Source organism: Camelina sativa, chromosome 16 (genome assembly GCF_030686135.1).
Source record: "Camelina sativa cultivar CO46 ecotype springtype chromosome 16, ASM3068613v1".
NCBI lineage: Eukaryota > Viridiplantae > Streptophyta > Magnoliopsida > Brassicales > Brassicaceae > Camelina > Camelina sativa.
This window is the reverse complement of record NC_141895.1, coordinates 4,898,968-4,912,479: the sequence shown is the minus strand read 5'-3', so window position 1 is coordinate 4,912,479 and position 13,512 is coordinate 4,898,968. Positions and strand designations below refer to the sequence as shown.

General features: G+C 37.3%; 2 protein-coding genes across 2 annotated transcripts; both read left to right on the top strand.

Annotated features, from left to right (window-relative positions):
• The first annotated feature begins 501 nt into the window (after window positions 1-501).
• On the top strand, window positions 502-2,991 carry LOC104749874 (uncharacterized). The gene has a single exon (XM_010471586.3). It carries the CDS (start codon window positions 535-537, stop codon window positions 2,839-2,841), a length of 2,307 nt encoding a protein of 768 aa, XP_010469888.2. The 5' UTR covers window positions 502-534; the 3' UTR covers window positions 2,842-2,991.
• Window positions 2,992-11,493: 8,502 nt separating this feature from the next.
• Window positions 11,494-13,420, top strand: LOC104749873 (UDP-glycosyltransferase 87A1). The gene is made up of 2 exons (XM_010471585.3): window positions 11,494-12,163; window positions 12,352-13,420. The coding sequence occupies exons 1-2, from the start codon at window positions 11,668-11,670 to the stop codon at window positions 13,227-13,229; spliced, it is 1,374 nt and encodes a 457-aa protein (XP_010469887.2). The 5' UTR covers window positions 11,494-11,667; the 3' UTR covers window positions 13,230-13,420.
• The last annotated feature ends 92 nt before the right edge of the window (window positions 13,421-13,512 follow it).

Sequence of the window (13,512 nt, the reverse complement as noted above, 5' to 3'; positions counted from 1 at the left end):
AATAAGCGTGGGACGAACTAGTCAAAATATTGTCAAATAAAAATCAACAATATTTTTCCTACGGCGATGTTCCCATGACCACTTAACTTTATATTTTCTAGCATCAGGAGAATCTTATAAACTAATTCATCCGTTGTGTTAAATAATAAAATTAAACACATATGATACATAAATATATCTTTGTAAGAAACATAAATAAACTTTTCGTTTGTCACATTAGTACAATGAACCAAAGATTTATCATAGCTAAAAGAATCATCAATTGACTGGAATGTTTTGTTCTGCTAATTAATTGGGTCGATACAATTCAAGCAAAGAATATGAGAACATATTAAAAAAGAATGAAGGTTGCAATAAGAGAATCTGACTACTTTCCAAACAAACAACTTAGCACGTCCTCTAATGTATTTGAAAGTGCCACACACGAACCCAAGTTGAGAAGATAATATAACATTTAGACACGAAAAAAAACTATATAAAGGTGTTCATTTTCAAGTATACATCATAACCAAAACAAACACAAAAAGAGCAGTAATGGGTGTGAAGAGATCCTCAAGAACTATGGGTTTAGGGCATTGCATGGTCTATGTTGTGGTCCTAAGTGCCATTGCGGCTACAGTGACATCATACCCTTACTCATCCCCCCAAACACCACAATACAATTCTCCAACCCATGAACACAAATCACCTTATCCACCTAAAAAGTATTCCCCATACTACTCAGCATCACCACCACCGTCACCAAAATATAGAAGACAAGGTCCTAAGTACACGCCACATCCAAAACCTTATGTTTCCAGCTCCCCACCACCATCTTACTATTCTCCTTCTCCTAAGATCACTGACAAATCGCCACCTCCATCATACGTCTACAGCTCACCACCTCCACCATACTACTCTCCTTCCCCAAAGGTTGACTACAAATCTGCACCCCCGTCATACGTCTACAGCTCACCACCTCCGCAATACTACTCTCCTTCCCCAAAGGTAGACTACAAATCCCCACCCCCGCCATACGTCTATAGCTCACCACCTCCGCCATACTACACTCCTTCCCCAAAGGTTGACTACAAGTCCCCACCACCGCCATACGTCTACAGCTCACCACCTCCGCCATACTACACTCCTTCTCCAAAGGTTGACTATAAATCCCCACCGCCGCCATACGTCTATAGTTCACCCCCTCCACCGTACTACTCTCCTTCTCCTAAGGTAGACTACAAATCCTCACCGCCGCCATACATCTACAGCTCACCCCCTCCACCATACTACTCTCCTTCACCTAAGGTAGACTACAAATCCCCACCGCCGCCATACGTCTACAGCTCACCCCCTCCGCCATACTACTATCCTTCTCCTAAGATATACTACAAATCCCCACCGCCGCCGTACATCTACAGCTCACCCCCTCCGCCATACTACTCTCCTTCCCCAAAGGTAAACTACAAGTCCCCACCGCCACCATACGTTTACAGCTCACCACCTCCGCCATACTACTCTCCTACCCCAAAGGTTGACTACAAATCCCCACCGCCGCCATACGTCTACATCTCACCACCTCCGCCATACTACTCTCCTACCCTAAAGGTTGACTACAAATCCCCACCCCCGCCATACGTCTACAGCTCACCACCTCCGCCATATTACTCTCCTACCCCAAAGGTTGACTACAAATCCCCACCCCCGCCATACATCTACAGCTCACCACCTCCGCCATACTACTCTCCTTCCCCAAAAGTTTACTACAAATCCCCACCTCCGCCATACGTCTACAGCTCACCACCTCCGCCATACTACTCCCCTTCCCCAAAGGTTGACTACAAATCCCTACCACCGCCATACGTCTACAGCTCAACACCTCCGCCATACTACACTCCTTCTCCAAAGGTTGACTATAAATCCCCACCGCCGCCATACGTCTATAGCTCACCCCCTCCACCGTACTACTCTCCTTCTCCTAAGGTAGACTACAAATCATCACCGCCGCCATACATCTACAGCTCACCCCCTCCACCATACTACTCTCCTTCACCTAAGGTAGACTACAAATCCCCACCGCCGCCATACGTCTACAGCTCACCCCCTCCACCATACTACTCTCCTTCTCCTAAGGTATACTACAAATCCCCACCGCCGCCATACATCTACAGCTCACCCCCTCCACCATACTACATTCCTTCCCCAAAGGTAAACTACAAGTCCCCACCGCCGCCATATGTCTACAGCTCACCACCTCCGCCATACTACTCTCCTACCCCAAAGGTTGACTACAAATCCCCACCGCCGCCATACGTCTACAGCTCACCACCTCCGTCATACTACTCTCCTACCCCAAAGGTTGACTATAAATCCCCACCCCCGCCATACGTCTACAGCTCACCACCTCCGCCATACTACTCTCCTACCCCAAAGGTTGACTACAAATCTCCACCCCTGCCATACGTCTACAGCTCACCACCTCCGCCATACTACTCTCCTTCCCCAAAAGTTTACTACAAATCCCCACCTCCGCCATACGTCTACAGCTCACCACCTCCACCATACTACTCTCCTTCCCCAAAGGTTGACTACAAATCCCCACCCCCGCCATACGTCTACAGCTCACCACCTCCGCCATACTACACTTCTTCCCCAAAGGTTGACTACAAATCTCCACCACCACCATACGTCTACAACTCACCACCTCCGCCATATTATACTCCTTCTCCAAAGGTTGACTATAAATCCCCACCGCCGCCATACGTCTATAGCTCACCACCTCCACCGTACTACTCTCCGTCTCCAAAAGTGACATATAAATCTCCTCCACCCCCATACGCCTACAAGACACCCTACTATTGATTTTGAAATTTTTCATTAACAAGAAACATTATTGAAGTAATTCTTTTTACATGATTTTTTGTTTTCTTTGAGTCTTCTTATTTTGTTCCTATGTTCAACTATCTCTTGTTAAACCTTTTATTTTATTAATAAAAATTGGTTCTTTCTAAATGCACTTTTTGTATGTTAATTGTTCGAATTAGTGTTAAAATTTCTAAAACATTCATTTTACTATCTAATGGATTAAAAATATTTGGGCTAGGTTATGGATGTGTTAGTTTGTTAAAACCATTAATTATTTGTTTGTATATATGTAATTTCTTTAGTTATTTTTATTTATTAAATTGAAACTTATACCAGACTACCAGTCCATATACTAATAAAGGCATGTTTCTTACTATTCGCGAAATATGCAAACATTTTTTTTTTCAACTAAATTATTTTCGTCTACTTTTCCAACTAGATTATATTGTTTTTTTTTTTTGTTATTATGTTAATATGTTGAATTGTTAATCAACCATTTTAACAAAAAAAATGGCAAATAAAAAGGTCGAAAAGGGTAAGAAGAATTTCTTTTCAATTAATCTCTAGACACCTTCACAATTCACACACACGTTTTTGTTAGTTTGTCATGTGTTAAGTTACTCCTTGATTGGTGGTAAATGGAGGACGATTGATAATAAATATATCTTTGTCCTTCATATTTTGTTGAGAGTATCCTCAAATCAGTTGTACTTTAATCTAATTAAAAGGCAAAAGCCAAAAAATACCTCATCTATTTTTTTTGGATATTTAATACATGGTCATTTTTTGTTGAAAGAATAATACCCCAATTAAAAAAATGTGTAATTTAATACTTTAAGAATTAAATGTTATCATTTTCTTATTTACGATTTCTTAACAAAAAAATAAATTCTAGTTTTACCCCTATTTATTTCTATTAATTATTAGTTTATAAATAACACTAAATTAATTTTATTTTTTTAAATAAACAAATATAATTGTTATTAATATTTCATGATGTCGAGATTTTAGAGATACATATGTTGTTGAGGTGGGATTAGAATAATGTTATTTAATCTAATAATCCAATTTGAAGTTGGGTTTACTAAAATCCAACCTAAAAAGGTCAACGGTTTCTTAAACAGTTAAACCTAATTGGACTTTGGTTTGCATAAATGATAAACTTAATATGATATCCTTTATACTATAAATTCCGTATTTATTCAACACAATTCTATAATTTTTGCAGAAACTACAAAAACCACATATTTTTTTCTGATTCAGATAAACTCTTAGGTTTTGAATGGTTGTACAGTATGCTCCAGAGCAGACTAAAATTGGACTAGTCTGCATTTAATTTACCATTCATCATTGCATACCAGTATGCATTGTTGCATACTAAAAATCTCCATACTAGTATGCATTTGAGCGTACAACTCCATACCATTGTAAATTCACTATTGGTCTGCATTTTTCATTCTGCTCCTCAAAAACTTTATACTAATATAAACTCCATACTAATTTGCTCCATACCACACTCTAATGTTTTGCATACCAAAATATTGGTATGCATTATCCGGTTTACACCATACCGTACAACCATTCAAAGCGTTAGTAACAAATCTATTTTCCGTGTGTAATCTATCTTCTTCTCACTATAAAAAGCTTTGATTATAAATTGTTTATTACTTTATCTCTTCTCTTTCGTTTGCGGTCGCTAATTCACTTGCATGTACTCGAATTCATTTTTTCTCTCCCAGCGGCAGCACCAACTAGGCAACCACTATTCTCTTCCTATGCTACCAAATAGGTACAGTTGAGGCCATGTTATAAGTTATAACACACATCTACGTACTCTCTTCGAATTATCTCATATGTGCTATTTGTATCTCTTACATTTTCTTTCACTAAAAAAATTTACATGAACAATTTTTACTTCCTTTTGCTTCTCCGTTCTAAAACTACAATCTTGCTGTCTACTGGTTGTAGGTAGTCTTTTTTTACCAGCGGTAGAACAAAAATTGACAGAAACCAGCATAGTTCTTCAATCATATATCTATGGTATCCAAAAAATATTTCTAATCTCTATTGCTTTCTTTTTGTTCCTTCCTTTCACAAGTGTTATTCAAATCTTGTGTTTCACGCTTTTTTTCTTTTTCTTTATGTTATACACTCTTTTGGATACTTCAGATGTTAAGTTTAAATTTGGGAAGATAAGACTTTTAAATCTCGGTTTTGAGTACAGTTTAAGGCACTTGAAGACACCACCACAAATACTTATAAGGATGAAACCACACTACTGAAGTCCGCGAGAAAGAAATGTACTACTCTGGACTTCAACAAGCACAAATGATAGTGGGTGAAGACAACACCTTAAGGCTTAAGTCCACCAGAAAAGATGTATTACAAGGGACGTCTGCTTTGTGTTTATGTTAATGATGTAATCCATCAACTAAAGTATGTTTTATTTAATTTACTATTCAATTTCATTCCAAGACAGTTTCAATCTACTGCACATATTTAATGTTTGAAACATCACGTTATGAATGTGTGATGGATGAAAAGCACTCGATTTACTCTCCTTCATGTCACAAGTTTTGTTGCACAACCAATTTAGTGTATTTACATTAGGTGTATCAAAATCATTTTTTTCAAAACATTTCTTATATAAAACCAATCCATTTAGTTTACGAACAGAAATTATCTTTGGAAAACAAATAAACAATATGCAGAACAAAATCATCAAAAGGTATAATTCTTAATAATATCTTAAGTGTGTGTTTGACCCGTACGTAGGACGGGATAAATACTAGTATTATATATAGCCGCAACAAATCGTGAGAAGTATATCTGTCACTTCAAGTTTCTGAAAACGTTGACTATAAATCTTTATCACCGCCATACAGCTCACCACTTCCGTCATACTATTCTCCTACCCCAAAGTTTGACTATAAATCCCCACCCCCGTCATACGTCTACAGCTCACCACCTCCGCCATACTACTCTCCTTCCCCAAAATTTTACTACAAATCCCCACCTCCGTCATACGTCTACGGCTCACCACCTCCGCCATACTACTCCCCTTCCCCACCGCCGCCATACATCTACAGTTCACCCCCTCCGCCATACTACATTCCTTCCCCAAAGGTAAACTACAAGTCCCCACCGCCGCCATACGTCTACAGCTCACCACCTCCGCAGATCTCGCCAACGTGTGATACTTGGGCTCGTCTTCAGCTCACCTCAACTCCCCGAGATCTCAGTCCACGAGCCCAGATTTTGTGGAGAGCATCTCCTTGTTCTCTCCATATAAATACAGAGCTCTCTCGTTCATTATGAGACACTGGCGAAGAAACAAAATTCTGAAACAGCAAAAGTCCAACTCTCTCTCACTCCTCTTTCTCTCACTAAGAAACGTAAGTGTTATCAAGAGTGTATCGCTGAGCCAACGTTCGTTTGAGTCCGAAATCAAGTGTTGTGATTCGGTCTCGTCTCTGAGAATCTACTTCTACTCCTTTCTTTTATCGTTTTACATAGGTGTTATAATCGTTATCTCATATTTGGATTTTCGCGGTCCTACCGTCTTAACCCAAAGTAAAGATTCGTTTTCTACATATAGTTTAAAACGGATCTTACAACGCGAACAGTTGATAACGATTAATACCGTATTGTAATCGATCTGTGAATGTTTATGTGAAGGCCTTCGGGTTGTGTCTCATTTTTATATGACAACCCGTCCCGCGGACCCCACTAGCCTCACTGCTAGCCCACTAGTCTCATTGTTAGCCGCTCCAATGGACGTTCCTCAAACCCTAGTCCCCACCCTTTAACAACCTTCCCATAGGACAAATTACCACTGCAATCCCAAGAACAGAGGCTAACAAGCAATCTTAACATAATAAAAAAAACCACAAAAACATAAACTCACCATGGAATCACACTGTAGGCTCGAAGAGGATGTTCTAGGACTTCATGCCACACACAAGTGACTAACTCACATAATCAATCAAGACATGCAACCCCAAACATCACAACAGAAACCTAGTAAACCCAAACCTAGAACCGTAAGGGCTCTGATACCAAAATGAAACGACCTGGCCTATTTTTTTTTTAATTAATAAATAAGAATAAATACACTACAGCTAGTGGTCTCATACCCACTAGCCACCTAACCTCAAACACAACCAACAGCGGAAATAACAGATACCAATATCCAATAAATAATCCAATAAATAATAACCAACAACCAACATTGATTCCAAATCATAAACTAATGATCCAAACAGCATAAACCAGAGAACCAACAATCCCAAACAACATTCTAGGACTCAACTCTAGCAAACTAACAGAAGCCAGACAACCAAGCAAACCACTAGAACATCCTCCTCTTCATTGCCTTGATTCCACGATCACACTTTGCCTTTACCTACACCACAAACACAAATTGCAATGCATGAGTATTTTATAAACACTCAGTAAGGCAATCCTCCCATCTACTGGGCTATACACACAAGCAATAGAGATACACTAACCATCAAACAACAGTCAACAAACAAACCAGGCTCTGCATCGACCGACACAAAGCTTGCATCGACCGACACCATCAGGGACCAGCATCGACCGACACAAGGTATGCATCGATCGACACAAGGTTCACTTGCATCGACCGATGCTTCCACTTGCATCGATCGACGCATGCTCGACATCACGCGGAAACCCTAATCGCATCGACCGACACCTCCACATGGCATCGACCAATGCTCCTAGGTCAATTCGCACCGTCTTCGCACTAGCATCGACCGACACACATAGTACATCGACCGATGCACATGCCGAGCATCGTTTTCCCCGAAGCTTCTCGCCGGATCTTTGTTTCTGCAACCACAAGAATCGATTCCAAACCACAAGAAAGCTTCCTAACGCCTCAAACAACATTCAAACAAGCCTAACAACACAGAAACAAACAGATCAGGGTAATCTCCAGCTTAGATAAGCCATGGTCATGCACTTACCTTTGCCACAAAAGAAATCCAACCCAAACACAAGACGAAAACGTTCCTAGGAAGCTCCTACCACGATCCCAGCTACAGATCTCTACAGAAACAGCTCCCAACTCCAAGAAATCACCAAGAACACTCAATAACACCAAGAACTCTTCTCTCTCTCTTTCGTTTCTCTCAAAAACGGCTCAACACGCCTAATGAGACAAAACTCGAGTTTAAAGGTTTTTCTAACCCAAAACGCAGCGTTTAACTTAAATCAAACCACAGAAAACTGAACCTGCATCGACCGATGCATTATGTGCATCGACCGATGCAATCCCCTAAACCAGGATCTTGGTTCGCGGATGCGTATGTTACAATAATGCACTATGTTCCCCAATCAAGTTTTTAAAAGCATATTAGCGTTTTTGAAAAAGAAAGAAAAAACAAAACAGCTTTGCGGTTTTGTCCAGCGAATTATATGATGGACCGCTCTTACAAAATTCCATTGTGTTTACCCAGCGGTTTTGGAAAGCACAGAAAATAATATAGTATCTTACTTCCTTTTCAGTATTTAAATAATATATATCTTATACAAATATAGAAAAGCAAAAATAAAAGAAAAACACATTTTTTTCTGTCCTCTCTAGTGTATGTATTTCTCACTCTCTTACTAACATTGTACTTTTCACTCTCTCACTAACATGCAACATTTTTTAAACACTATTATATAACATTTGATTTATGTTAACACAAAGAATACATATGTTAAAAAGTAGATTTGAAATTATTATGATTTATATAAATGATTATAAAAAAAAATTAAGTTTTGCAATATGTGGTTTAAATTTCAATAAAAAAATGAATGTTGGTAATGAGCAAGTAAATAGTATTATTGTAAATACTATACATAAATTTTACATCATTAATTAAAATTAAATTTTGGTTTTTATACATTATTAATCAAAAATAAATTTTGGTTCATATATAATAGATGAAAATATTATTTCATTAACAATAATAATCAATTTAAATTAACAATAATTTATTTAAATTTATAATATATTTGCTTATATTTTATCTATAATATGTATTTAGCTATTTTGTAGGTATTTAAGGTTTGTATATGTATATAGATATTTATTTATTCTACACAAAAATAAAAATATAGAATTATACTAGTTATTAATAAAATAATATTAAATTCGTACCGCAAATTATATTTCACTAATCAAACATTATTTTGTACCGCTTATTGTGGAATAACCGTACTTGTCCCGTAAATATATTTGTTCCGCACGTACCGCAGTTGAACCGTATTGCACTAACAAATTTTTTGTCCCGCACTACTAAATCTGCGGTTACTATTCGAACCCTTAATTTTGGGTAGTAGTTTTTGGAGAAAAAAACAAAAAATAATATATATCAACTGTTTAGTAAACTGAAAACCCAAATCTAAAGCCAAAATTTGTTGTTTGTTGCATGCACGAGTTATAGAGGTATACAAGTCAAAAATGATAGTACAGTACTCATGCAACAGTGCAAGGATGTGTCAGTTAATTTCAGAGTCTTTTGAGGGTCAGTACTCATGAAACAGTGCAAGGATGTGTCAGTACTCATGCAACAGTGCAAGGATGTGTCAGTTAATCTCTCCATCACCCCCGCTCAGCTCCTTTTAGGTCTCATGATCCTAAAAATATTAATTGATATCATCAAAAAATATTTACATTCTGCTTTATGTTTTATCCTTCTCATTGTCACTCTCATTATCCTTCAACGTCTTGATATCAAAAGCTGCAGTAAATGGAACCACTTTAACCTTAGCATCAGGATTGTACACCGTTAACATTTTTGCGATATCCTCTACGATCTTCTTAATTAGAGGCGAGACCAAGAACTAGCGACTCCGACTTCTTCATCGGTTACACAAACATAGACATGAACGGTTGGCGCTCTAGGAATGGTGGCATGGTTTTATGTTCCATTGTTTGGGGGTTTCGGTGGGCTTGGATGGCATATAAAAAGGGTAAATCACTGCAAAGTTAATAAGGTATATATATTGATAAAAGAAAAAAGAAAATGAAAAGGAGAAAAGAAGTTATTTAGAGAAGTCAGGATTCTAGAGAGATTTGTAGAAAAAGGAATGAAAAAACTGTTAGATCGTGCAAAGAAAGCGTCGACTTTTAGAGATATTTAGAGAAGTTGAGATTTTAGGGAGATTTGTATTTTGATTCACTTAATCACGAGGAAAATAGATATTCTGTTACCAACAAAATATTGAATTGGGGAGATAAAAAAGGGGGAAAAAAACGACGCTCATTAAAAATTTTGAAAAGAAAAGAGATTTTTTTTTTCGGTTTGGTAATTATAAAAAAGGTTATGTAAAGTCATTAAAAAGTGATGCTAATTAAACTACCAGTTTTTTAAGAACCGTAAATTTTTTTTTTTCTTTTGTGGATGTAATTAGTAAATTTAATCAGCATCGCTTTTTAATGATGTAAATCATATATCATTTTTTAAGTGATGTTAATATAAATTAATAAATAAATCAATTATTTAAGTGATGTAAATTTATATATTTGTATCAATATGTAAAAGTGATACAAATTAATTTAGTTTTGCATCAGTTTTGATCAATTGATGCCACACAAATTAATAACAACATCCGTTATTGCAACTGATGTTACATTTTAATTTTTGTATCAGTTATAAATAAATAGTTAAAATAGTATCACTTAGTTTTATGATTCAGTTTAAGTGATTTAATTCAAGCTTTTCTTTGTAGTGGGATTAGAAGAATAAAAATTTTTAAAAAATAAGAAAAAGGTAGAGAGATGAATAGAAAGTGTCTCTCCCTAGAACAATTAAGACACAGCATCTACAGTTGTCCTCACTTGATTGGTTGGACAAACTAAAACATACTTAAATAAGAGAAATACTCTAAAATAGCATTAAAACAAGTTTTATGGACAATTATAGCACACATTCCATAATTTTCCAAAAATAACACTATTTAACACATTAAAATATTTAAAACTAATTTATAGAATTTTATGTTTTAGGTTTGGGTTCTCAATTTCACATTTAGGGTATAGTTTTGAAGGGTAAGGTTTAGTATTTTGAATTTAGGATTTAATTTTAAAAGATTATTTGGTGCTATTTTTGGAATTTTAGATATGTTATGCTAAGTTTGGAATAAAAACTTAATTTTGTGCTATTTTTGAGAATCTTTCGTTAAATAATTAAACTAAATTAAAAATATTATTATTAATTTTTTTTAAACACCCAATAGCTATATAACCGATAGATATGCCTTTAGAATCCTTCTATTAGATCTGTTATTTATTGACAAAATCACATTTTAAACTTTCAAAATGTTAGAAGTAACACTTTAAACTTCCAGAAAATTTCACTAACACTATAACCCAACAAAATATTTGTACTATTGTTATTTTCTTAATCAACCAATTTAATAAACATGGATATCAAGTTTTCCAACTATATTATATTATTATTATGTTAATCAACAATTATCAACAAAAGTAAATGGTAAATGAAAACATCTAAAAACGTAGGAAAAATATCTAGACACAGTCACATCATAGAGGTGACACATTTTTGGTTTTTTCACCTTGATTGGTGAAAAATAGACCACCGTATTTTGTTTCTTCAAAAGAGTACACCAGTCACTTCAAGTTTCTGAAAACGTTGAAAAGAAAATATTTGATATTAGCTACAAACTAATTGAAAAAGCAATAAGACAACAGATGTTATAAAAGCTGGTTTTATTCAAACATATATATCCTATGCATCTTCTCAGACTCAGTTACAGTAACCAGAATCACTCATTTCACATATTCCTATGGATATAATCAAACCTCAGCCACTCGGACTCCGCCACGTGGTGGCAATGCCTTGGCCAGGAAGAGGCCACATCAACCCAATGTTAAACCTCTGCAAACGCCTCGTCCGGCGAGACCCGAACCTCATCGTCACAGTCGTCGTCACAGAAGAATGGCTCGGGTTCATTGGATCCGACCCGAAACCTAACCGGATCCACTTCGCCGCTCTCCCAAATCTCATCCCTTCCGAACTCGTCCGGGCCAACGACTTCATCAGCTTCGTCAACGCCGTCCTCACCAGATTAGAAGAGCCCTTCGAGCGGCTACTTGACCGTCTCAGCTCTCCACCTCCTAACGCAATCATCGCAGACACTTACATCATTTGGGCATTGCGTGTCGGCACAAAAAGGAACATTCCGGTGGCTTCTTTCTGGACCACGTCCGCCACGATTCTCTCTCTCTTCATTCACTCCGATCTTCTCGCAAGCCACGGCCATTTCCCAATAGAACCATCAGGTATATATACTCTGTTTCAGACAGCAAAGTTCACATTTTTGTTTCAGGTATACTCTGTTTCTGATATACTCTGTTTCTGATATACTCTGTTTCAGATAGAAAAGTTCACATTTCTGTTAGATAGAAATCGTAAAGTTCAATCCTTTTAGACATAAATTCTTGATTCTTGAATCTTTAATTGTTTGTAGAATCAAAACTTGACGAGATCGTTGATTACATCCCGGGTTTGTCTCCGACGCGAATCCGTGATTTGCAGATCTCTCACGGCTATTGTCATGAGATCTTCAATGCATTCAAAAAGTCTTTCGGTGAGCTATCCAAAGCTAAGTACCTTCTCTTCCCTTCTGCTTATGAGCTCGAACCAAAAGCCATCGACTTTTTCACTTCCAAGTTTGATTTCCCTGTTTACGCCACTGGTCCGTTAATACCCTTTGAGGATATATCCGTTGGAAATGATGGCAACGAACCCGATTACATTCAATGGCTTGACGAGCAACCAGAAAGCTCTGTGCTTTATATATCTCAGGGGAGTTTTCTATCGGTCTCTGAAGCTCAGATGGAGGAGATAGTGGTAGGTGTGAGAGAGAGTGGAGTCCGGTTTATTTGGGTAGCTCGTGGGGGTGAGTTGAAGCTTAAGGAGGCTCTTAAAGGTAGCTCGGGTGTTGTGGTGAGCTGGTGCGATCAGCTGCGTGTGTTGTGTCATGTGGCGGTAGGCGGGTTTTGGACGCATTGCGGGTTTAACTCGACATTGGAAGGGATATATTCGGGTGTACCAATGCTTGCGTTTCCCGTTTTTTGGGATCAGTTTCTGAACGCTAAGTTAATTGTTGACGAGTGGAGGGTCGGAATGAGGATCGAGAGGAAGAAGAAGACAGAGCTGTTGATAGTGAGTGATGAGATCAAAGGATTGGTAATAAGGTTTATGGATGGAGAGAGTGAAGAAGGAATAGAAATGAGAAGAAGGATTTGTGATCTCAGTGAGATATGTCGAGGCGCGGTTGCAGAAAGTGGTTCTTCTCATGATGACATCGACGCTTTCATTAAAGATATTACCAAGATCGTTTGAGTTCTGTTGTTAACGATTAGGGTCTAAGTTTGTTAAAGATTCCAATTTAAGATTGTTTGTAGAGAACTCTTATTTGTTGTAATTTTAATTCATTCGTTTTATGCAATTTCGTTTCGTCTTTATATCAGTGTTTGTTTGTTTTACGTAAAATAAAATAAAAAAGCATAAAGCTGTTGGCTTTGTTTTTTCTTTTTTTTTTCTCAAGGCAGAGTCCTGAGCACTATCTCTATTACACCAACCAACATGTCAACTATCCTTAAGCATTTTCTCGACTCACAAGAGA

Coding starts and splice junctions, on each gene's coding strand:
- LOC104749874 (XM_010471586.3), top strand. CDS start 535: ATGGGTGTGAAGAGATCCTCAAGAACTATGGGTTTAGGGCATTGCATG.
- LOC104749873 (XM_010471585.3), top strand. CDS start 11,668: ATGGATATAATCAAACCTCAGCCACTCGGACTCCGCCACGTGGTGGCA. Junction 12,164..12,351: donor TTTCCCAATAGAACCATCAG/GTATATATACTC, acceptor AATTGTTTGTAG/AATCAAAACTTGACGAGATC.